The sequence below is a fragment of the Schistocerca serialis genome, chromosome 9 (genome assembly GCF_023864345.2).
Source record: "Schistocerca serialis cubense isolate TAMUIC-IGC-003099 chromosome 9, iqSchSeri2.2, whole genome shotgun sequence".
NCBI lineage: Eukaryota > Metazoa > Arthropoda > Insecta > Orthoptera > Acrididae > Schistocerca > Schistocerca serialis.
Window position 1 is genome coordinate 227,679,060 of NC_064646.1, and position 25,072 is coordinate 227,704,131.

The 25,072-nt window shown below is 38.1% G+C and overlaps 1 protein-coding gene across 1 annotated transcript in view; it reads right to left on the reverse strand.

Annotated features, from left to right (window-relative positions):
- Nucleotides 1-719: 719 nt before the first annotated feature.
- Nucleotides 720-25,072, reverse strand: part of LOC126419508 (SANT and BTB domain regulator of class switch recombination-like) — a 130,241-nt gene continuing 105,888 nt past the window's right edge. Inside the window, exons 9-11 of the mRNA XM_050086698.1 lie at nt 24,248-24,515; nt 12,027-12,220; nt 720-898 (exon numbers count right to left, since the gene is read on the reverse strand). Of these exons, the coding sequence (XP_049942655.1) occupies nt 720-898; nt 12,027-12,220; nt 24,248-24,515 (641 nt within the window). The remainder of the gene's footprint in view (nt 899-12,026; nt 12,221-24,247; nt 24,516-25,072) is intronic.

Here is a 25,072-nt window from a genome sequence, read left to right on the forward strand (position 1 = left end):
TGGCAACAAATGAACAGTAACAAATTTCAGATAAACTATATAAAAAAATTTATCATAAAGAAACTGACATTCAGCATATGAGTCCTATTCTAATGCACTTTGTTTTATAATGCAACAATAACTGCTTTGCTTGTTGTAAACTAAACCTTGTTGGATGTTCTATTTATTTGTTATAATGTAAATTGAGTAATCTACATCCATTGCATTAAAGGAAGCTGAGTAACCCCTAATTTAAACAAACATTAGTTTCCAATGTATGACTGTTTTGTGAAAATTGAATACTTGAGAGATAAACAAGTATATTGGCTGATTACCTCATAGGAGTAACTACTACCTGTTTATACCATATTAGAATATTTTTCTATTTTTTATATCATTTGAGCCAGTTCTAAGAGAACAGTATAAAAATTACATTTCACTTAATCATTCTGTGAATTCAGCTGTTTCAGAAAAATAAGACAGCAATTTTTACTGTACTGACAGGATTTTTTTGAGGTAGAACTTGAGTATGGCCTGATCTGAAGCACAGAAGTAGAAAAACCATGTCACAGTGAATTCCTATTGCTGTCTCCACGAGTATGCAGGCAGACACAACAGTTGTCACTAGCACTTTTCTGATACTGCCTGGATGTAAAAGGCACTGATGCAAATGAACATATGCAGACAGGCTCAAGATTTACGAATGCAGGACTGGTGGCACTGAACCTGCCCTCTGGGTATCATCTGCGCCCTCGAACACGATGTCGGGCTGACATAGACATGCCTGTGCAACTAGCTGTTGCAGATGTACTGCTGACATTAGTTCGCTGGCGTCCACTGCTACCGGCCTGGCAACCATGGATGTGGCTGTGACAGTGAGCTTCCTTCCATTCATGCTCGAGCCGAATATACGTTCCTCCTGTGAAATTAAACAGTTACAGGCAGTAACAAAATGCATGTGTTTTCTCTAGTCAAGTCATAGTGCAGAACCTTATTTGTAATTTTTACACTCATTTTGTATCGAGTCTCATGGAGTTACTTTATTGCTTTCATTTAATTTTCTTTATCTTATTTCACAGCTTCCATGAAATGTCTAAGTCAGAGTTCCCCAATCACAGAACATGCCACAACATATAGAATTCACAGACTATTGATTAATATTAACACACAAACTTGCCTAGCTTTATTGTGCAGCAAAAGGCTCTAATCTAACATAATTGCTCTGCAGAAAGGGCTGTGCCCATAAAGCTGCTCAACACAGATTTTGAAATCTGTGGTTTATCGCTCAAAATTTTTAGTTTTGATAGATTCTCATTTGAAATGTAATTGTAGAACAGTGTATATCTGTATGTACAATAGTTATGGAAGTGATACCTAACTTAAAATTAATTTTCTATCTCATGTTCAATAAATGGATGCTTCTGGTTCTTTGAAATGAGTCCATATTAACCACATCTTCCATAAGGTAGTGTGCATGTTTAGGACAACTAATCTAGAACTCTAAGATCCTTTAAGAGCAGTCTAAACAAAGTTTGGAACCTATCCAGCAGACTGTTCTGATCAACCTTTCCTGGGGTAAGATTATCCACTGTGAATACACACAGGTTTCTCAAGAAACAATAATGTAGGATATAAAAAAACGAAAATAAGCACACAAAATAAGCATTCATAGTTCCGCGTCATTGACTGTGAGCATGATCTTTGTAGTGAAGATAGCAGCACTTTGTTTCTGCACAAGATCCTCAGTGTGATACTTTCAAGAACGTTTTGCATCTTCAGTTACTAGAGTTTAAAATGTACAATTCAACTTAACTGATTACTTGATAATCATTTGGAAATTAAATATCAGTTTCATAAAACTTTGGTATCAAAAACTGTATGGATGCAATGATGTGACCATCTCTTCATTGTAAGCTATAGTCTGATATTACACAGTGCCTAATTTGCTAACACAATTACATTAAATGTTACATTTCTCATATTTGGTGACATGCCATATAGCAGAGATGGTCTTTGTCAAAGTTAGACAACAAACACACACTTTAAAGACTCTGGCTCCAGCTGCCAGAGACTGTGGTCATGTGTGTGTGAGTTGTGTTTTCATGAGTGTGAGTGTAAGTTGTCTAATTTTGATGAAGGCTTGTTGGCAAAAAGATAATTATCTGACAGTCTTTTTGTTGTGCCTTTCTGCAACTCAGCATATCCACTATATGGTGAGTAGCAACTATTCTTTTCATAGTATTGTTACATTCCATCCTGGATTTTCCATTGTTTGGTTTTACATTTAGTGGCAGATCATACATAAAGACAACAAAGTGCCAGGAGAAAAGAAAAGAGAAAAAAATATGATTCCTATTCTCCACCATGGAAGACAACTTTCTGCAATTTGTTTTCGAGAAACAGAGTGACCAATATTTAATATTTCTTCTAATCCCATAGAATTACAGTGTAGTTCACATGATCAAAAGCTTTTGCAAAATCAAACAGTGACAACAAGAACTAAGGGAAAACAAAAGCTATTTCAAGAACAACCTACTATTGTGATGACTTACATGTAGGATGTGCAGACTGTAATTTAAACTGTTCCTACAATACTTCATTATCCATTCAGCTAAAATGAATTCAGATTTATCCACTGTGAAACAGTATATTTAGCAATTTCACTCACAGGACATTATACTTTGAAGGATTATACTAAGACACTATGAGAATAAATCACCACAATAGTTAAGCTTGAGCAGTTACAAGGCTGTTTGCAAATATTGAAGGCTCACTGCTTTCTTTCTCAGACACACTAACTGCTCTTGCTAAGCTTTTCATTTATGTAAGGACATTTAACTTCATACATAATTTGCTTAGTGATACAAAAAAAATACTGAAATTTCAGACAACGTAATACCTGCAGCAGATCATCATATGAATGATGATAATTGTAAAGTTCAAAATTTATCTACATTAACTGATAAAAAATTCTTTTCAAAATTGAGTATAAATATGGAGATGAAATAAATTATTTCATCTGCTCATCTACATATATATTCTGCAGCCACCGTACAGGACATGGCAGAGGGTTCCTTGTACCACAACAAGTCATTCTCTTTCTTGTTCCACTCATAATTGAAGAAAGAGGAAAATGACTGTCTGTATGACTCTGTAAGGGTCCAAATTTCTCTTATCTTGTCTTTATGGTTCTTATTTGAGATATGTGTTGATGACAATAGTCATACTGGAGTCATCAGCTGCAAATGCTAGTTCTTTAAATTTTTGCAATAGCGTATCATGAGAAGAACATGATCTTTCCTCCAGATATTCCTAGTTGAGTTCATGAAGCATCTCCATATTCATTAGTTGATTGAGCCTGCTAAGGCTACTAGTCTGTCTGCTGCTTAATCTCTTTTTTGTTTGGTGAGTAGTGACACTTGGGTTGCTGATCATAGAACCTTTGGTTTGGACAAAAAGTTGCAACTGAAAAGCACCACTGGAGAATTTGATCCACTGCATCCACTCTTATTCTCATAAATATCCTTGATGAATTTTATACTATGATGCCAGTATTTAAGAGATTCTCTGATTCTTCAAAATAGTTCAATGGAAATACAGAATGGAAAAAAAACCTCTCATGATAATTGATGAGTAACTTTAAATCAAATCAGGGGCACATGTTCAGCAAAGAGTTGTTATCTGAAGGGTTCCTGCCCAAGCTTGAAAACAATAAATGCATGAATTCATTCCATATGTTATTGTAGGTAATACATTCATTGAATTTCATGATAAGCATTTTTGGTGTATGATGAATAGAAACACATAACTTCACAGTCACTTTAATAACTTCTGAACTACTACCCTTTTTCCAGTTTATGTTTACATACTCTCATAGACAACTGTAATATATCCACCTGCAACAATTGGTAACACTGGTTGTTTAAGAGGGGTTGCTCAGTCTGATAGGAGCTGAGGGAAAATGAAAGGTGTGTGCAGCAAGGGGGTAAGAATTTTTAGGCAAGGAAAGATTAGGGAGGTAATGGGAGTCATCAGGATCACAAGGATGGCAGTCTCAAAACTGTGAGAGTAGGTGACATGGGGGGAGAAAGGGTAGATATAGAAGATAGATGAGTAACAGGTTTGCACAGGGAAGGTATGATTGGAAAATAATAGAAGATGAAAGTTTGGAGTAAAGAAGCAGGAAGGGGATTAGTGGAAATTAAGATCTTTAGGATTGTGAGAGTGGAGAATATGCTCGAAGGGCAGTTCCCACCCGGATAGCTCAGAGGATCTGGTGTCAGTATGAAGGTCCCCAATGGCATGGGAAATGAACCAGTTGTTGGAGTAACTGGTGTTGTGGTGTGCAGTGTGTTCAGCATCTGTTTTATTGATTTTTGGTTAGCCATTGTTTGGTGTTGACCACTCTTGTGGATAGAAATCTAGTTGGTTGTCACTTCCAAATAGGAGTCTAACAATAATTTCAACACAGCTGGTGTACAATGTAGGTGCTTCCACATGTGATCCTAAATTTTGTAGGATAAGGGATGTTTGTGACTGAATTGTAATAAGGGATGGTGTGCCTAGGTGCATCTACAAGTGATGAGGGTATATTTTTGTGTAAGCTATGCCTCATCTCTGATCACAATGATAGGTGGTTGAAGCTCTTGTGAAGGATGTGATTGAGATACCGTATTTACTCAAATCTAAGTCGCACTCGAATCTAAGCCACACCTGAAAAATGAGACTCGAAATCAAGGAAAAAATTTTTCCCGAATCTAAGCTGCACCTGAAATTTGAGACTCGAAATTCAAGCGGAGGGATAAGTTTTAGGCCACACCTCCAAATCGAAACAAAGTTGGTCCATTGTAATATGAGACACAATTTAGGTCGAATAAATGACGATACAGCTACAGTAGTTTGGTTCGAGTCATAAGCTTAGCAGTTAAGCTTTACCAGGTAGCCATTGCTATGTGTCAGGTGCTCCGTCCGTATTTATACGGGTACCCTTCCTTTTTCATATGCTTCATCTGGTTTGAATTGACTGCTTATTTTTCTTTGATCTGATAAGTGCCGTTATCTTTGTTATTGGTGTTTACGTCACTCTAAGCTGAAAATGCATTACTGTACTGTGTCATGCATTGTTTGTCACATTCTGATAATGAACGTTTACGGCCTGTCGCTGCTCACGGCATGGCTTGCTTTTGTGCGCACTACCGCCACTTAAAAAAAAGAGAGAGAGAGAGAGAGAGAGAGAGAGAGAGAGAGGAATTGTCTCATTAGCGAAAAAGTTGCAAGAGACTGCTATTTGTTGTTACTTACAGTGCTACTTTCTTTGATAATGATCAACAAATAATAGCCTTCATATGATAGAAGATCTTCTGAACGAGAGTTTAGCGAAAATTTTTCTCCGTTTGAAAATCTTTGCAGACTCCTCTTTAGTTTTAGTGCATTATGTTCTGCACAGAAATCAGTGTCATCTTAGATTTAAAAATCTAGTCAATTGGCATGCTTCAATTCTGACTGTATCACTATTAGGCATAAGAATAATACAAATATAAACATGACATAATATGTATAGTCTTCCGCATTTGCTGTTGTCTCACTCTAGTTTCGTAGTTTATTAGGACGACAGGATTTAAATGAGATAGCAGCAAACACGAAAGAATACATGGCAAAATGTTTATATTTGTATTATTCTTATGGTGAAGAGAATACTGCATGTGATTCACAATTCATAAAAGTTCCTATTAGCAACCATCTCTTCTCACAGGTAGGAAAAAATTCAGAACGTAGAGTTGGCCATATTGGCGAACATCCCAAACAGTCTTGCCAGTCGGATTTTTGTAGTACATTGAAATGCTGCTACATTCGAAGATGAACAATATGGAATTTATATTTACTTCATTGGATAATGTGTGAAAATGCAGTGGTCGAAACTTGGGGCGGAGAAAAAAAAGCTCGTCTTCCACCTTTTTTATTTAATTTTTTTACTGACGCAGAGGTTTTGGCGCCAGTATTTATCTTTGTGCCTGCAAAGCATGCCTGTGTAGCACTACATACATTCGACGGCAGAAGTTAGTTGTGGCGGCACCAATCAACATTTTTCAGAACTTTCGCTTGCTTTGCACTCGATTTTAAGCTGCAAGCGGTTTTTTGGATTACAAAAATTGGAAAAAAGTGCGGCTTAGATTCGAGTAAATACAGTATTCTAGAGATGTGGCACTAGAAAGATCAGTATAGTGCTTATTGGCCAATAAACCTGCATTTAAACTTGACTAATATCCTGTCTATTCTCTTAGCTTTTCCCACACTGCTTCTCTCCTGTAATTTTCCAATTCCAAGCCTTATACTCAATTTTTCACCATACATACCCTCTTCTACTTTGAGCATGTCTTCTTTTTATGGTCCTCATTTTGCTATTGCCATTGAGAGCAAGATATCTCCCTCTCTAACAAGCTTCCCCTTACCTCACAGTCCCTCTTTATGCTGTACGTCTGACCTCCCTCTTAGGTGCCACATACCCTGACTCTCCCTCCCCTTCTGTTAGGCTGAGCAACCACTGTTTAATAGTTGGTGTCACTGAAGCTGCATGATAGTGTCTTCCAGTGACTTTCTGATTTGTGTGTGTGTGTGTGTGTGTGTGTGTGTGTGTGTGTTTGTGGATACTTAAACTAGAAAAAGACTGGTAACTTCAAAGCTAATAAAGTGTGTAGCTGTTACACGTTTCTAACACCACACAGTCTAAGCTTCTCTTTTTATTCTTGTAAAGCTATTATTCTACTGTCAAACAACTGAAAATCCAGGATGAAATAATATGAAATATTATGAAAACAATAGATTGCTTCTCACTGTACAGAGGACACACTGAGTTGCAGACTGACACAACAAAGAGGATGCTATACATATGAGTTTTTGGCCAAAAGGCTTTCTTATAAAGTAGAAAACACACGCACATTCATACAAGAACAACTCTCATAAACATGGCCACTGTCACTGGCCAGTGGCCCAACTGCGCACAGCAACTGCGCCTGATGGGGGAAGCAGTCTGTGGGTGGTGAGGGCAAGGAGGAGGATGGGGTGAGTAAGTGGAGAGATTGCAGGATAGGAGTGGGGGAAGTCATAGTGGTTCTTCTGGGAGCATGCAGAGATGTGATGGGTGGAAGTGGTTGGGCTACTAGGTGCAGAAAGGAAGTTTGAGGGGGTGGGGGGAAGAGAGTGTAAAAGGAGAGAAATAGACAAAGTGAAAAATTCTAGTGGGTGCGATGGCAGAATAGAAGACTGTGCCATGCTGGAGTGGGACCAGAGAAGGGGATAGTTCAGTGAAGGGAATGGACAGACAACAAGGAGGTTATGGGAACATAGAATGTACTGCACGGAAATTTCTCACCCATGCATTTCAGACAAGACGGTGTTGCTAGGAAGCATCCAGATGGCACAGGCTGTGAAGCAGTCATTGAAGTGAAGTACATTGGGTTGGCCAGCATGTTCAGCAACTGCATGGTCCAGCTGTCTCTTGGCCACAGTTTGTTGGTGGACATTCATGGAGACAGACAGGTTGTTTGTCATGCCCATGTAGAAAGTAGCACAGTGGTTGCATCTTAGTCTGCAGATCATTTGACTGCTTTGACACGTCGCCCTGCCTTTAATGGAATAGGAGATACCTGTAGCCAGACTGGAGTAGGTGGTGGTGGGAGGATTATGGCACAGCTCTTGTATTTAGGTCTATTATAGGGATATGAGCCATGAGGCAAGGGGTTGGGGGCAGGTTTGGAGTTAGAATGTACAAGGATATTCGTAAGTTTGGTGAGTGGCGGAATTCCACAGTCCAAGGGGTGGCAAGGATAGTAAGTAGTATCTTCCTCATTTCAGGGCATGGTGAGAGCTAGCTGAACTCTGGCAGAGACTGTGATTCTGTTGCTTCAGTCATGGGTGGTACTGAGTCATGAGCTGGATGGTGGGAATGTGGGAGTACACCATGTGAGATCTGTTCCTCTGTTTTTGTGCAAGATTGAGAGGTTAATTTTGGTCTCTGAAGACCACAGTGAGACCCTTGGTGTATTTGGATATGAACTACTGATGGCCTGATCACTACTGATGTGATGGCCTTGGGTTGTTAGGCTGTATGGAAAGGGCTTCATTGTTTGGAAAGGCATAGCAGCTGTTGAAGCAGAGATATTGCTGGTGGTTTTTCGGTTTGAGATGGACAGAGGTACTGATGTAACCCTCCTTGAGGTGGATGTCAACATCGAGAAAGCAAGAAATATAGCTTGTTGCATTGAGGAGGACACGGTAAAGCAAATGAGGAGGGGGAGTGTTAACGTTCTGCAGCAATGTGGATTGGATGTCCTCATCCTAAACCCAGATCATGATGTCATTAATGAATATGAAACAGGTGAGGGATTTGGGGTTCTGATGGTTAGTATGAAAGGATTCCTCTAGATGGACCATCAGTAGGTTGTCATTGGAGGGTGCCATACTGGTGACCATTGCTGTACCACAGATTTGCTTTTAGGTAAGCCTTCAAAGCAGAAGTAATTGCAGATGGGGATATAGTTGGCCGTGGTGACTAAGAAGCAGGTTACAGGTAAGCAGACAGTTATGCATTGCAAGAGATGGTTTTCAATAGTGTCAAGGCCACTGGCATTAGAGATGTTAGTGTAGAGGGAGGTGGCATAAACAGTGGTGAGCAGAGTGCAGGAACAGGAACTGTGGAGAGTTGGTGGAGAAAATGGCTGCTGTGTTTCAAATTGGAGGGTAGATGATGAGTAATTGGCTGAAAGTGTTGACTGATGAGAGAAGAGAGAGTCTCAGTGGCTGCACAGTAATCAGCCACAATGAAGCATCCCAAAGTGGTTAGGTTTAAGGACTTGCAAAGCATGTACAAGTTGTGATCAGAAAGCATGGGAATTTTTGTTTGTCTTAAAGAATTTTTATTTATTCAGTCAACATCAACTTATTCTCTCCAAAGTAATACCCCTCAGATATAACAAGATTGTAACAGTGCTTTTTCCAATCTTCAAAGCACTTCTGGAACTCACTTTTTGTTATAGTGTTCAGCTCCTCCTTTTATCTCACCGATGGCAGCAAAATGATGTCCTTTCATGGTTCTCTTCAGATTTATGAACAGAAGGAACTTGTGTAGGCCATGTCTGGCGAATATGGTGGCTAAGGCAACATTATGGTTTTGTTTTTTGCCAACAAATGATGATGAAGCATTGAGGTGTGAATAGGAGCATTATCGTGATGCAATTTCCATGAGTGGTTTTGCTACAGTTCTAGTAGATGTCTTCAGATTGCTTCATGCAAATGGTGCATAACTTCCAGATAGTATTCATTACTGACTGTGCAACCATAAGGCACAAATTCATGGTGCATTTTCTGATGGTTATAAAAGAAAACAGTCTGAAGAACTTTCATGTGTGATTTAACTTGTCAAATTTTTTTCGGTCCTGGGCCTTGATCTCAACGTCATATGTGTATATGGTTCAAATGGCTCTGAGCACTATGGGACTTAACTTCTCAGGTCATCAGTCCCATAGAACTTAGAACTACTTAAACCTAACTAACCTAAGGACATCACACACATCCATGGCCAAGGCAGGATTCGAACCTGTGACCACAGCGGTCACGCGGTTCCAGACTGTAGCGCCTAGAACCGCTCGGCCACTCTGGCCAGCTCATATGTGTCATATGTGTATACTCATGTTTCATCATGTGTTATAATCTTCTTTAGAAGTTGTGAATTGTTAGTGATCTCACCCAGCAATTCCTGAGCGATATCTACATGACTTCATTTTTGATTGAAATTCAACAATTTTGGACCACAAACTTTACTGCTACACGTTTCACGCCCGAAACATCTGAAAAAATTGCTTGGCATGAGCCAAAGGATATGCCTATATTATTAGCAACTCCTCTGATAGTGATCTGGCAATTTTCCACAGCCATTTTCTTTACTTCTTCCACATTACTGCCAATAATTGATGTGTTGGGGTGTCCAGGGCAGTTGTCATCTTCTCAACCCTCTTTGGAACATTTATGCCACTTATAAACACTTGTCCTACTAATAGCAGACTCACCAAAATCCACGGCCAACATTTTGAATGCGGTGCTGCATTTTATTCCATTTTTCAAGCAAAATTTAATGGAAATTATTTGATCCATGCTTTTTAAAAGTAAAAATTCTACAAGCAATTGAAAACACATCTAACCTTTTCAATTGTTAACAATAAACTAGATATTCAAAACAGCTAAAAATGCAAACATACATTAAGAACATGTATACCAACAAGATAAAAAAATTTTAAAATCGGATGTACAAAGCCTGCAAAATTAAAAAATTCACACTACTTTTTGATCACATCTCATAGAAGATAAGAGTGCTGGGAGTAGTAAAGGGGAGGAGAGAGATAGACTCATGGGAGAGGTTCTGGGATGGCTTAAGAATGTAAGGAGTGAGTGGAGATTCTGTTGGATTTCTGAAATAGGGTCTCTGTGGCAGTGTTTTTATGTGGATGAATTTGGCAGCTGGTAGAGTTCCTCTGCCAGGTAATCCCTGTGGTTCAAAACCACAGCAGTGGCGCCTTTGTTGACAGGTAGAATTATCAAGTCGTGATCAGTTTCTAGGTGATGGATTGTCGTTTGTTCTGTGGATGTGAGGTTAGCTAGTAGAGTTCCTCTGCCAGGTAATCCCTGTGGTTGAAAACCACAGCAGTGGAGCCTTTGTTGACAGGTAGAATTATCAAGTCATGATCAGTTTCTATGTGATGGATTGTGGTGTGTTCTGTGGATGTGAGGTTAGTTTTGATGTTGAGACAGTTGGGGAATGATGGTGAGGCAAGGTTTGAGGTTAAGAAATTCTGGAATATTAAGAGGAGTGATTTGTGGACAGTGGAGGTGAATTGTGGCTGGATGGAGGAGTGAACTGAGTCAGGCATGGTTTAGCATTGGTCTTTCGTTGATTCTGATTCATAGGATTGATGGCACAAAAGTGTTTTCACTGCAGGACCATGAAAAGAGAAGGTCTTAAAAAAGCCCACCATGATGGAAATTAGTAATGGGGCAAAAAGTAAGGCCTTTGGAAATGAATGACACTTCTGTGAGATGAAGGTTTTTGTAGGAAGAGTTTATATATGTGTCTCAGGGCTGTTTAGGTCCTTGATTCTGTAGGGTGTGGTAAATGCAGTAGGTCTGCAAGGCAGCATTTGTCAACTATGAGGGGATGTGGAGATAGCTTGGAGACTGTTATACAGGTTGCGGATATTGGTAGTCTAAGACAGGAGCAGAAGGTGAACAGGTTGGAGAATTTTTTGAGGTGGCACTGTGCATGCTGCTGTAGTTGCTGGAAGGCCAGAGTTTCATTGTGATTGTTACTATTCTATTATGATTCTTCAAGCTGACAAGAGCTCTACTATGATTACACCGGAGTTTTTAAATATGAAACATTTTTGTATATGACAGCACAAGACACAAAATGTGTACCAGAACACTCTACTTGCAATCTGTGTTGAAATGAAGAGCTTATGAAGATGTTGAACTCATGACATGGCTTAACATTTAAATCTACTAATCTTTTCACTTGAACAGAAGTGAGAACAACCCCCCTTCTTTTAAATCAAAAGCTAGCAAAGTCACTGTCCTGTAAAACGTTTCTATGCATCACACATTAATCAGCCACAGGTGCCTTCCTTCATTTTTGTTTATTTACTCTTTTAATATTTGTTGCACTCTACTGATGTGATACCACTGCCAATGACACATCCCACATATGCATCAGAAACTATCATACACAAAACACTTTTGCTTGAGTTAGAGGAAGTATTACGTTTGTTCATGATTCCAGGACTTACGTGTGCTCCTCTACAGCAGAATCAATTTAATAATTTTGACACAAGAAGAGCAGTGAGAAATGATTTTCCTGAGCAGGATCAGACTTGCATCAGCAGATCAATTTTATGTTGAAATATAATTTTTATCTAGAGGATACTATAATCAGATTCATGTCAGTTCATATCTTTTACACCACCATCATAATTCATAGACAACAAGAAGGTGAACAGCAATACCTGCAGGCACTGAGTGGGGGCTCCATCGATGGTGTCGATGTGCTGTTCCTCCCATGCGACCAAACATAGCTGTTCCTTCTGCACACATGCGACGTGTTAGTAATGTTGAGATTTGCTGCATAGCTCTTTCTTCATACTCACGTTGATTGTCTTGGTTGTTTCGTGTTGACAACACTGATAACCACTGGGATGGTCTGAAAAGATAATGTCTGTCATCCCTTTCTGATAACCATTTGTATTGCATCTGTTTTTAACAGAAACCAACTTCTATGAAGTATTTGGGAAAGAAACAACATAGAAAAGATGAGGTGAAGAATACATCACAGGATACCTCAATTCTCAGATACGAGGACACTGACGAAAGTTTTCAGCTTGACAGTGAACAACCATGGGTTTTTGTAGGTAAAAAAATGCACTTATTTTTTACCGTAGTCCCTGGATTGCATAATATTTGCCAGCTATTTTTTAACCCCTGCAATGCAGTCAATAAGAAGATTCCCTTTAAATGGGTTTTACTCACTGCTTTGATTGCTGTTTTGTTTCTAGTGTGAAGTGGTGGACCCACCCCTCACCCAGAGTAACTAATCGGCGCATCGAGGAAAACTGTTTTCTTGTAGGAGTATTCAAAAAGTTTCCATGTGAGGGCACTGCTGCAGCATATATACAATGTAGTTGACTCTGATGTGAGTATCAGCATTAACAAGTAGGCAAGGGATCAGTGTTACATTTGTGTCCTGACATGTTTGTGGTAAATGTGGAAATGTGAACTATGGTGACATTATTACCAAATGTGTCCAAATAGGACTAGTGTGCTGTTTTTCTTTTCTTGGCTGCTGAAGGATGAACACCAGCAGACATTCATCATATAATGAAGAATGTGTGTGGGGCAGCATGTCTGTCAAAACCACCATTGCAGAATGCTGCATAACCAGCAGTGCTATTGCTTCATGATAATGCACATTCTCATTTTGTGAATGCTGTAATGCAGGAGTTATGCCCACTGAAATAGGAGGCACTTGAGCACCTGTCCTGTATTATTGATTTCTCCCCAAGCAATTATCATGCTTTCAGTCGCTTGAAAAACGCCTTGAAGGACTGACAATTCCTGTTGGACAAGGATGTGTGGCAGGCAGTTTTGGACTTCTTCACATAGCAGGCCACAGTGTTTTACCAAACAGGTATGTTCAACCTCCTTGTGATGGTGGGATAATTGCCTCAGTGCTCACAGCAATTTTGCCTGACTGGCATACTGATTCTGGGCTGTATTGCCTTCAAACTGAAACTTTTTTATTGCCTGAATAAAATGGTTCAAACACTGGTATGGATTTGATTTCATTTGGTCAGCTTTCAATAAATACAGTATTCAATTGGATGTTTTCTTCTAGGTAATCCTTCCTGTAAAATGTACTGTACTTTTCATTGTGATATTTTTAGAACACAGAACAACTTTACAATAAGCTCTTGTTCATAGATGGACAGGTGGCATCTGACTATACAAAATCATGAGAGCATTGTTACTTAAAAACCCATCATCCAAAGAATGACATGCTTTCTGTAAGTATACTCTTGACATGGTAGCTGCTGGGATTATCAGTACTGATTCAAGTGGCTTTAACCATCACTGACTTCTTTCTGATCATTGCCAACTTTAGTTAGCATACAGTGTGTCAGTAAGTAAGACGATTTAAAACTCAATCAGTTATATAATTTCCGAGATGAGAAACTCAGTGTCACTTCTGAATTTGGAGAGACACTAAGCAGAGTGCACAGCCAGGAAACATTGGCAACAACCAGAAATCAGTCAGTACTATTCTTATGTACTTGTGTTTTTATTGACTGAGCTGCTTTCATTAGCCACTTTACTGTGAGTCTTCTTGTAATGGACATATAGCACAGTCATTACCAATAGCCCAGCTGAATGACACGGACAGAGTGATGGAGTTATATGAGTTACGGGCTCTGTAAGAATGTACACAGACAGAACAGCATTTGTCTACAGGAAAACCAGGTTGGTTGTCATACCAACATAAAAAGCTGTGCAGTGATTGCAGCATAGTTGGTATATGGCATGGCTGCTTTCACAGGTGGCCTGGGCTGGCTGCTTTAACAAGTGGCCCTGCCTCTGATGGGGTAGGATAAGAGTGCTACAGGGCTGGGGTAAGAAATGATGGGTAGGTGGATTGAGCAGGTATTGCACCTTGGTCTTCCACAGGGATATGATCCCTGTGGCAAGGGGTTGGATGTGGGAGTGGCACACTGATGGACCAGGTGGTTGTGTAGGTTGGCTGGGCAACAAAATACCACCTTAGGAGGGCTGGGAAAGATGGCTTTTGGACACAACCTTTTTCAGAAAAGGAAACACACACATACATTCATTCACACAAGCAAGCACACATAATGCACACACGACTGCCATCTCCAGTAGCTAAGACTGGAATGCATTCTACCATCCAGTCAGCCACACTTTCAAATATGCCCACCACCATTTGCACTGCAACATTTCCTACAGTTGCCACCACCATGGCGCAAGGGCACTGCTAAGAACGATTATGCTGCTGCCACTGAGATGAAAGCATTCCCTCTCTGGAGCCTCAGTGGCAGGTGTACTTAAATTTGAGCATTTGTGAACTGACACCACTTTGTGTGTTTGCCAGTTGAATAATATGTACAGATTTTCATAGTGGTCAGGGCTCGACATCTTCTGAATGGACATTGTAGTACAGAGTGACAGATTTATAATTTTTTTTATCTGTATATATTTCTGCACTCAAATGTACTGTTAACAACTGACACAGCAATTACAGCAACAAAGTTATGTATTCTTTTTACTATTTGATGTCGGATGTAGAATAAATTAATATCTGGATTCTCTATTCATGAACAGCATCTATTCCTTGCTCCTGTACCTATTAAAGAACCACACAGCATGCAAAGGAAGTTATAACAAAGTATAGACAAACCATCTTTGAGAAATAGCAGAGATCATCACGTCTGGCAATATGCCCGTCTAACAGACTAGTGACAGAATGTTTCTCGTGGCCAAACATGAAAAAACATTACAAACTTTGAACTCAAGTTTGTTTAGAAGATCAAAAGAGCAAAATAGAAAGACATGCAGACCCATCCTTAGGCACAGTCGATGTTCCAGCTGGCCTTTTACAGCATGTTCACCTGGATTTGATTGGCCTCATTCCAATATTGGGGCAATTTAAATACATCCCAACTGCCATTGACAGAGGGAAAACATGTGTAGAAGCCAGTCTATTACCCAACATTACAGCTGAGTCCACAGTGAAACTGTGATGGCTTGCTTTGGTTGCCCAGTGTTCACCACAACCCATCCAGGCTGACTATTTGAGTTGACAAATATGTGGAGTGAAATGCTTTAGAACCACAGTTTATAACCCCCAAAGAAATGGGCTGGTAGAGCTGTGGCACTACATGTTATAGGTGGCATTAATGTGTCATGAGAGCTAGTGGTATAAATCTCTGCCTTTGGCTCCTTAGGAGTCATATCAGCAATCAAAGAAGATTTACAAGCATCGTTAGCAGAAATTCTGTATGGACAAGCTCTAAAACTTCCAGCAGAGTTCATCCAGCCAGGAACCTTACCAGATTCCGGAGAGTTTCTGGAATTACTGGACAGGAGAAACTTCATTTTTCCATTATCCACGCTCCTCCCCTGAGATCACATGGTGTTTAACGAGTTTTTGTACATAAAAAACTGCAGAACTGTGATTTTATGATGTCGTGGGTTGATACTGTAAGGCCTGATTTCCAACTGCCATATTCAGGCCCACATAGACTGATACGCCAAGATGTGTAAGATGCTTCCAGGAATTCACACTATGTGCAGCAGCAGCTGTCAACTCCAGATCATGCTCACACTGTGGAGACTGTGGACACAACCCGGTCATGCTGTGGATGCTGGTGCAGTCCACTGGCCTATTTGGTGGATTACGTGATAGAATAGCCCTAAGTGCTATATTACACCTTACGGCGACTAGTGCATGTGTTCTTTCTTTTTATTACATTATTGTGATAAAATGGTGTGGATGTCCAACTTACGTGACTCGTGAAGCAGTATTGTGAGTGTATCATTACATAATCTAAAGAGGTTTTCTTTTTTTCTTTTCCTGAATGGGTATTTTTTCTTTTGGCCCCCACCAAGTATTGATATTATCTCTTCATGTGTTTCTCTCTGGATAAATACATGTTTCTGGATTTATAATACACCACATTTTTAGTACTACAGCCCATGCATTTCCATAGTGCTCAGCATTTCAATTGGCAACTACAATGACAATAATAAAGAATTCTGGAAATAACGAAGTTGAGCAGGATCGATTTTTGGACAGGGAAACTTTCCCGTACAAATGAACTGAGGTGTGGAACTTCTTTGTGGTCTCTCACTCTCTCTGGGCTTGATAATATTGATGTTACTTGTGCTAATGGGTTTGTTCAGATTTATCAATACAGTAGAGCTCTGGTTATTTGATCTAATTGGGACTGAGGCTATCTTGAAATGCAAAAACCTCTGATAATACAGAAATGTCTCAAAATCAATGGGTAAATCGTGAATACATGAATAAATTTTTAATGCACACAGTAATGATTGAAAAATAAATAAAAAACAATATAGTACATACCTGTGTTATACGTACATTATGGGCACACATTTCTAAGTTGCAAAAATATTAGTTACATTTTAAAGAAATTGTCTTTAGTCCTTTGTTTTTAAATAGAACCTTGTTTTTAGCATCAATGTTGCACTATTTTCTAAGAAGCAAGGTATCAGTTGGATCAGCTTCCATTTGCTGCTCGATATAATGCAATGCCCCATCTAGTGCTTCCGAACACTTGGTGTGAGTGATCATTGGCACAATTTCTTCAGTCAATTCCTCATCATCACTCTCTTCAGCAGGTTCACTAACCATTCCAACAATTGCAAGATCAGTCACTTCAAACTGTTCATCACTGTTCATCCATTCTGAAATATCACTCACATTCACCTTTTTGCATCCAGCAAGCTTTCTCATATGTTCTGCCAGTAGGCCAGTTTCATCTGTAATATAGGTATCTATCAATTTCATTCCATAAAATCTGGTTCCAAGACTTTTTTAGTTCTTTGCCTTTATTTCAGATCATGAATTAGCTGTCCAGTAAACTACACCTTCTATCATAGTTTCTTAGTAGAAATTCTTTGATGATGCCTTCATCTCCTGTTCTCTGTAGAAGCGTTTCAAGCAAACAATGACGATACCTTTTTTTTCAAGCACTGTAAAATGCCATTGGTCCATAGGCTTCATTAAACTTGTCACATTAAGGGGTAAGAAGAACATGTGAATACCATCACACTATCACTCTTACTCATTAGTGTGTGAACCAGTGTTGTCAAGCATTAAGACTGCTTTGGAAGGTAAGCACTTTTTATTTAGTTATCTTTTGGTCTCTGGAGCAAAATCTTTGAAAAGCTGCTTCTTAAAAATATTTTTGTCCATCCAAGCAGATTTTTGGTGGACATATGTAACAGACAGTGCAGAAGCAGTGATATTTTTTAAAGCTCTAGGCTTAGTGGAGTTCCTTACTACCAGCTGGTTCAGTGTATGGTCTCTACTTGCATTCAGTGCAGCAAAAACTGTTAATCTCTCTTTCATTTTTTTGTAACCAGTGCAGCCTTTACTTCTTTTGAGGCTACAGTTTTAGACGGGAGCATTTTATAATTTACCCCGGTTTTGTCACAGTTGCACAGTTAAATCAAGAGTATGATTTTCTTCTCGTATAATTTTTCTTAATTTCTCACAAAACTGTGTAACATTCTGAGAATCTGCAGAAAGTTTTTCACTGCAAATTTCAAGCTGCCTTATACCGTATAGCTTCTTCCACCTATCCAACCAACCTGAATTTGCAGTAAAATCTTCCTCACCTTCCTTTAACCCACTCTAATAAACACAGCTTTTTCTTGCAGAATAGGCCCTGAAATTGGATTTCCTTTTTGTCTTTGTTAAGTAATCCAAGTGAACAAAGCTTCATTCATTTTTTCATACTCAGATTTCTTCATTTGCTTCCATTCAAGCAAAAAACTTCATAATTTTGTCTCCATTTCTATGCCAATCTCCACCTGTCACTTCACTGATTCCATACTTAGCATTATGTTTTTTTTAATGTTTCTCCTTTGTCTGGTCTTTTCAAAGCCTCCAGTTTCACATTCAATGGCACAAATTTTCTCTTACTCCAACCACTCATTATAACTGTGAATTAAGTTACATATGTACAGTAGACTGAACACACATACAACATTCTAAAATTAACATGACAAGTGGGCTCACTGCAGTATAGATATTACTACACAACCAACCACAGTACTTACAACAGTGGACAGCCAATGTTGTAAAATGTTCTCTGTATTGTTACTCAGGCGCACTGTATCGTAATGACCATAACTGCTGAGTAGGCACAACAATAGGGTTAACAATAAGTATGCAGTATAGATATTACTACACAACCAACCACAGTACTTACAACAGTGGACAGCCAATGTTGTAAAATGTTCTCTGTATTGTTACTCAGGCACACTGTATCTTAATGACCATAACTGCTGAGTAGGCACAACAATAGGGTTAACAATAAGTATGCCATTTACAATTGATATTCAGGAGGTCCCAGTTATTTTGAAGAATTGACAAAGAAAGAGTAAGAAAAGATAAATGCAGACAATGAAAATGGGTTTTTACTCTAGATTTATGTAAAATTTTAATTTCCTTAAGACCAGCTCAAATTACATGGAACCTCAAAATACTGGGACTTGAATTACCAGGGCTCTACATCATGTGAGTGCTGGTATAGATGTGTTAAATGTTACAGGATTCAAGTTAGCATCTTATTTCTCTAGAGAAAATATGGAGAAAGGAGGAGTTGCCATATTTGTCAGAAACTGTTTTTATTTCAAGGATATTGATATTAATAAATTTTGCTCAGAGCAGCACTTAGAAGCTTGTGCAACAGAAGTAGTATTTCATAATAAGTCCTTTATAATAGTAGTTATATACAGATCACCTTCAGGAAATTTTAATCTTTTCATCAAAAATTTGGAAGCTCCGCTGTCCCATCTCATAGCAAAAAACAAGGAAATAGTGGTTGTTGGGGATTTTAATGTGGATTTATTGAAATTCTCTGTCAGTGAACAAATATTGCAGTCAGTAACACTATCATTCAATGTAGTTGCTACTGTGAACTTTGCTACCAGGATATGTAAATGCTCTGAGACTGCTATTAATAATATCTTTGTAGACAAATCAAGGGAAAAAAGTCATACCACAAAACCAATAGCAATCATGACATGCAGCATCTGGTGTTAAATTATGAAACTTGTCAGGATAAAAAATCTATTAAATTTGAGTACAGGAGGGTAATAAATAAGTCAAAAATTGAGAAATTCAGGAAATTGCTCAAAGACATGAACTGAATAGATGTTTACAATACATCTGACTCAAATGGAAAATACAAAGCATTCATTAATAAAGTTGCTTCCACTTTTGAAAATTGTTTTCCCCTAAAGGTAACTCAAATCATACAGAAGTCAAGAAATAAACTGTGGATTACGCAAGGAATAAAGATATCATGTAAGACAAAAAGGAGACTGTATGTATTATCTAGGAATAGCTCTGATGTTAGAATTGTAATTTATTACAAACAATACTGCAAAATATTGAAGCACGTAAACCAGAAATCGTAGCAGCTTTATTATGAGAAAAAGATCATTACATCAGTAACAAAATAAAACCTGTATGGGATATTGTGAAGGCAGAGACAGGTGGGGCCAAAAAGGAACAGGAACAGACAGCTCTAAAAATAAATGAGACTTTGGTAACAAGTACTTCATTTCTGTTAGTGACAGCTTGGAGTTATCAGGTTCGGTGAACAGTGCAATGGAGTATCTGAGACCAGTCTTTAAAAATAACTTCAGTAATATGGAAATCACACTCACATCTCCCAAAGAAGTAGCATCCATCATAAAATCCTTAAAATATAAGTATTCCAGTGGGTATGATAACATATCAACAAAGTTAATCAAAGAGTGCTCATGCGAGTTGAGTTCTGTCTTGTTATTTGGGTAATCAATCTCTTATCAGTGGAACATTTCCAGTCTGGCAAAGATATGCTGAAGTTAAGCCTCTTTACAAGAAGGGGGATAAAGAGATACCATCATACTATCGACCAATTTCACTTTTGCTGGCTTTCTCAACAACATTTGAAAAGGTTGTGTTCAAGCATCTCCTTAAGCATCTGACTGCAAATAATATATTGTCCAAGTCACAGTTTGTATTTCTGAAGGGTTCTGATACAGAGAAAGCTATTTACACTTACAGTGAGAATGTACATAATTCATTAGGTTATAAATTAAAGGCTACTGGCATTTTCGGTGACCTGTCAAAAGCCTTTGACTGGTGAACCACAGCATTCTCTTAAGTAAATTAGATTATTATGCTGTCACCAGCAATGGTGCGAAATGGTTTGAGTCTACAGTAAACAAAGGATGTCGTTGTGAAATACCTGTGCAGTAAGCAATCAGTCTTCATCTGACTGGGAATTAATTACATGTGGTGTTCCTCAAGGTTACATTGTGGGTCCACTGCTTTTTCTTGTGCATGTTAATGACCTCTCATCTGTTACAATGCCAGATGCTAAGTTTGTTTTGTTTGCAGATGATACAACCATTACAAGAAGTAACAAGTCAGGTACGGGTTTAGAAATAGTTGCTAATCAAATTTTCACTGACATTAATAAGTAGTTTAAAGCTAATTCGCCGTCATTAAACTTTGAGAAGACACACTATATGCAGTTCAGAACCTGTAAGAGATTTCCTAACATGAGTATAACATATGAATACATGCAGATCAAAGAGGCTGACAGTGTTAAATTTCTTAGATTACAACTCGATAATAAATTCAGTTGGGAAGGGCATACCACAGAATTGCTTTAGTCCCTAAACAAGTCTGTATTTGCTGTGAGAATGATGTCAGGTGTAGGAGATATACTTTGATTACTTTCATTCTATTATGTCATATGGTATCATATTCTGGGGCAACTCATCAAACTGAGCAAAAGTTTTTAGGGTGCAAAAGCGTGTGATAAGAATCATTTGTTGTGTAAATATTAGCTGTTCCTATTTCGACTATCTCCTGAGAAATGATCAGGGTAGTAAGTATTATATTCAAATGTTTTATGTTATACTTTCTGACATATTCCACACCCACAAGAATCATCCCAGTTTTTGGGTATATGGAACAAAAACTGAATCCAATCCAATTTAAAGAATAATTGACTGGATTTTAGAAAATCTGAGTAGTTGTAAACAAATAGGTAATAGTTGTTTATCAGTGCATTTACTCCAAATGACGTGTTTTGGACTCCGCCCATCTCAGATTTCCTGGTGCAAACAATATAACAAACAATTAGTTACAAATTTTTTAATACACCAAATGTTAACAAGAAAGCATAAAATTGAACTAAGTTCCAAAACCAATACATACCATTTCATAGCAAAATTAACTTTAACAACTTGTTCTTCACTCATACATTCACAAAACAAAAGGTATTACATATCATTTAAACTTGGAGAATGGGAATGTTGGTTGTGAGATGGACTGTGAAAAATTGCCACTTCAGTGCATTCGCACTTGCCAGGTAAACCAGGCGGAACAAGAGGGCACTGCCTTATTTGGCATTGTGGCTGAGCATATGTTGGTATGTTTTTTTTATTAAAACATTAACAAATAACATCTAAATGTACACATTGTGTGCCTGCACATAGGCATATTTAAACACACATCAGAGTGGTACAAAATACAAGAAAATACATTAATACAAAATTATAGAAAAAATATTTTGTCATGGAAAGACATGACTTGTGGAAGATTACAAAAGGTTTTGTTTAGATTTGCAACTGCACTTCTTGACTATTCGTCAAACACAAAATCTTAAGATAAAAATATTAAACAGGTAACACATCATAATTACAAAAGGACTTGTTTTGATTTATCTGTGCACATCCTAACTAACATGGTATTCACTAACCACTGTAGGGCACAAAAGAAAAGTAAATACAGGGAAAGGTAAACACCCAATTTCAGAAAAGTGGTTACGAAAGTTATAATAGTTTTCACATGACTCTAACAAAAAAAATCATCAAAATGACTAAAAAACCATTTCCTAGCACTATTGATTTGCTGCTAATTGATTAGTAGTTCTGCAGCCATTTGACTGAGTGCTTGTATTTCCAATCACTCCAAGATGTCCAAATTATTTCGCTCCATCTCTATGCACAGAATTGTCATGCTACTTTCTAATTCTGCCAGTTAAATGGAAACCTAATGCACTGCTGTTGTTCATGTATCTAGGTACTGTAAACCTCGTTTTGAACTCTTGCCCAGTTTGTCCCGTGTAAAAACATTCACATGATCAGCACTTTATTTTATATACTATCGGCTTACAAAACTTATTTTGCATGGGTTCTAGACTGTGCCTCAACAGCTTCCCCAAATTATTAACCATTTGGAATCCTACCTGAACATTAAACTTCTTGTACAAGTTTGGAATCTTTAGTGAAAATGGTCCAAGATATGTTAACATGATGTCTTTTACTTCTTCCCTATGTTCCATACAGTTGTCCTGATTTCCTTATTTATTGCATCCTTGTCCAAATCAAATTTTGCTAACCTGTGGAACATAGATACAAAAAACGGCCTTTTTTGGTTTTCAAGATGACAAAATCTATTGGGATGATAAGGTCTCATGCTACTGGGTTCCAAAAATTACCTTTGCAGGTCATGTGAATGTCTTTACACGGCACAAATAGGGAGAGAGTTCAAGACAAGGTTTAAAGAATTTGGGCATGTGAGGAACAGTACTGCATTAGGTTTCCATTTAAAAGATAAAATCCCTTCACTAGCAGAATTAAAAAGTAGCATGACAATTCTGCACACAGAGAGGAAGGGGAACAATCTGGGCATCATGGAGGAATTGGAAATACATGCATCCAGTCAAGTAGCTGCAGAACTGCTAATCAATGAGCAAACCAGTAGTGGTGGGAAATAGTTTTTTAGTCTGTTTGTTGATTGTTGTGAGAGCCATGTAAAAACTATGATAACTTTCATAACCACTTTTTTTCTGAAGTTGAGTATGTAAACAACCACCTTTCCATTTACTGTTGATTTACTTATTGTGCCCTACAGTGTTTAGTGAGTGCCATGTTAGTTAGGTTCATCAATTCTTCAGGAGGAAAATGTCTTCAGTTTCCATGTTTGATATTTAGTAAGCAAGTGCACTAGCAAATCAAAACAAGCTCTTTTGCAATTATGACATGTTATCTTTTTAATATCTTTATCTTAAGATTTCATGTTTGATGAATAGTCAAGAAGTATAATTGCAAATCTAAATAAATCCTTTTGTAAGCTTCCACAAGTCATATCTTTCCAAGACAAAATATTTTTTCTACAATTTTGTAATGTATTTTCTTGTATTTTGCGTCACTTCAATGTGTGTTTTAATGAGCTTATTTGCAGGCACACAAAATGTATGTTTGTTTGTTATCATTTACTGTTTTAATTTTAAGTAAACATATCAGCAATTGCACAGCTGCAGTGCCTTAAGGTGGTGCCTTCTTGCACTGCATGGTTTACCTTGCAAGTACAAATGCACTGAAGTAGCAATTTTTCAAAGTCCTTCTCACGACCATTCCCACCTCCAAGTTTAAATTATATGTAACACCTTTAGGTTCATGAACGCATGAGTAAGGAACAATCTGTTAAAGTTATTTTTGCTGTGAAATGGTACTGATTTTGACAGTTTGATTTTGCACTTCCTTGTTAACATTTGGTGTTTTTTTTAAAAAATGTATAACTCATTATTTGTTACATTGTTTACATCAGGAAATCTTATGTTAGGCAGAGCCCAAACCAAAAACAACTAGTACCTTTTTGTTTGCTACTACTCAGCTTTTCCAAAATCTGGTCAAGTATATTAATAATAATGGTCGCATACCTCTACCAGCAGTTTCAGGCCAACATACGTGTAATGAAGTAGTAATAGTGTTTTTAAATGATGTTGATTGTAGTTAGTTCCAACTTCCTATGCTAATAACTACATGTATTTATCTGACTCTAAAACTGGAAATTGTCCTCCAGGGATTTTAGTATGTAAGAACAGGCTGGAGTACTCACCCTGAATGATTGCTGCCAGCAACATAAGCTGTATGTCCAGGTCTATCCTGTCGTGGACGTGTGGATACCCTAACTGCAGGCATCTGGCAGCCCCCTGACTCTTCAGACACATCACTGTCACCCAGATCACTGCTGCCGTCACTGTCACTGTCAACAATGGACTGTTGTTGATCCACATCTACTGTTAATGTGTTAGAATCCGGTGGTCTAGATGGACTTCTTGAGCAGGCAGCTGAAATTCCCGACATCTGCAACTCCAGTGTTGACCCTAGACATTATACAAATTGTTGATTGCTCTGATTATTTGGAGAAAAGTTCAGCACAGTAATGTTCTTATGTAGGTAACATAATCTATTAATATGCCCAGAAAAACTATTTAGGCACTTGTGTCTTATCATCATAAAAACATTCTTATATATTCTCTCTCTCTCTCTCTCTCCTCTCTCTCTCTCTCTCTCTCTCTCTCTCTCTCTCTCTCTCTCTGTGTGTGTGTGTGTGTGTGTGTGTGTGTGTGTGTGTGTGTGTGTGTGTGCATAGGAGCGTGCGCGTGCATGCCTGTGTGTGTTTATTTGAGCTATTTATCGTGGGACAGTCCCTGGATGAATAAATAAATAATAAAAAATCTAAGGACATGTAAAGTCATATGAAAAATAAAACCATTAAATGTTTATTATAAGCCATACTTCCATAGAATCTTTCCAACTACAGCTGTCTTCAACACTCTATTAGTATTATTTATTAGGTTTTTTTAAAAATATTTTCTTATTCAACAAGCTTAAAAAATCTGACCTGTGGAAGCTTTCTGTTTTCTGTAATTGACAACTT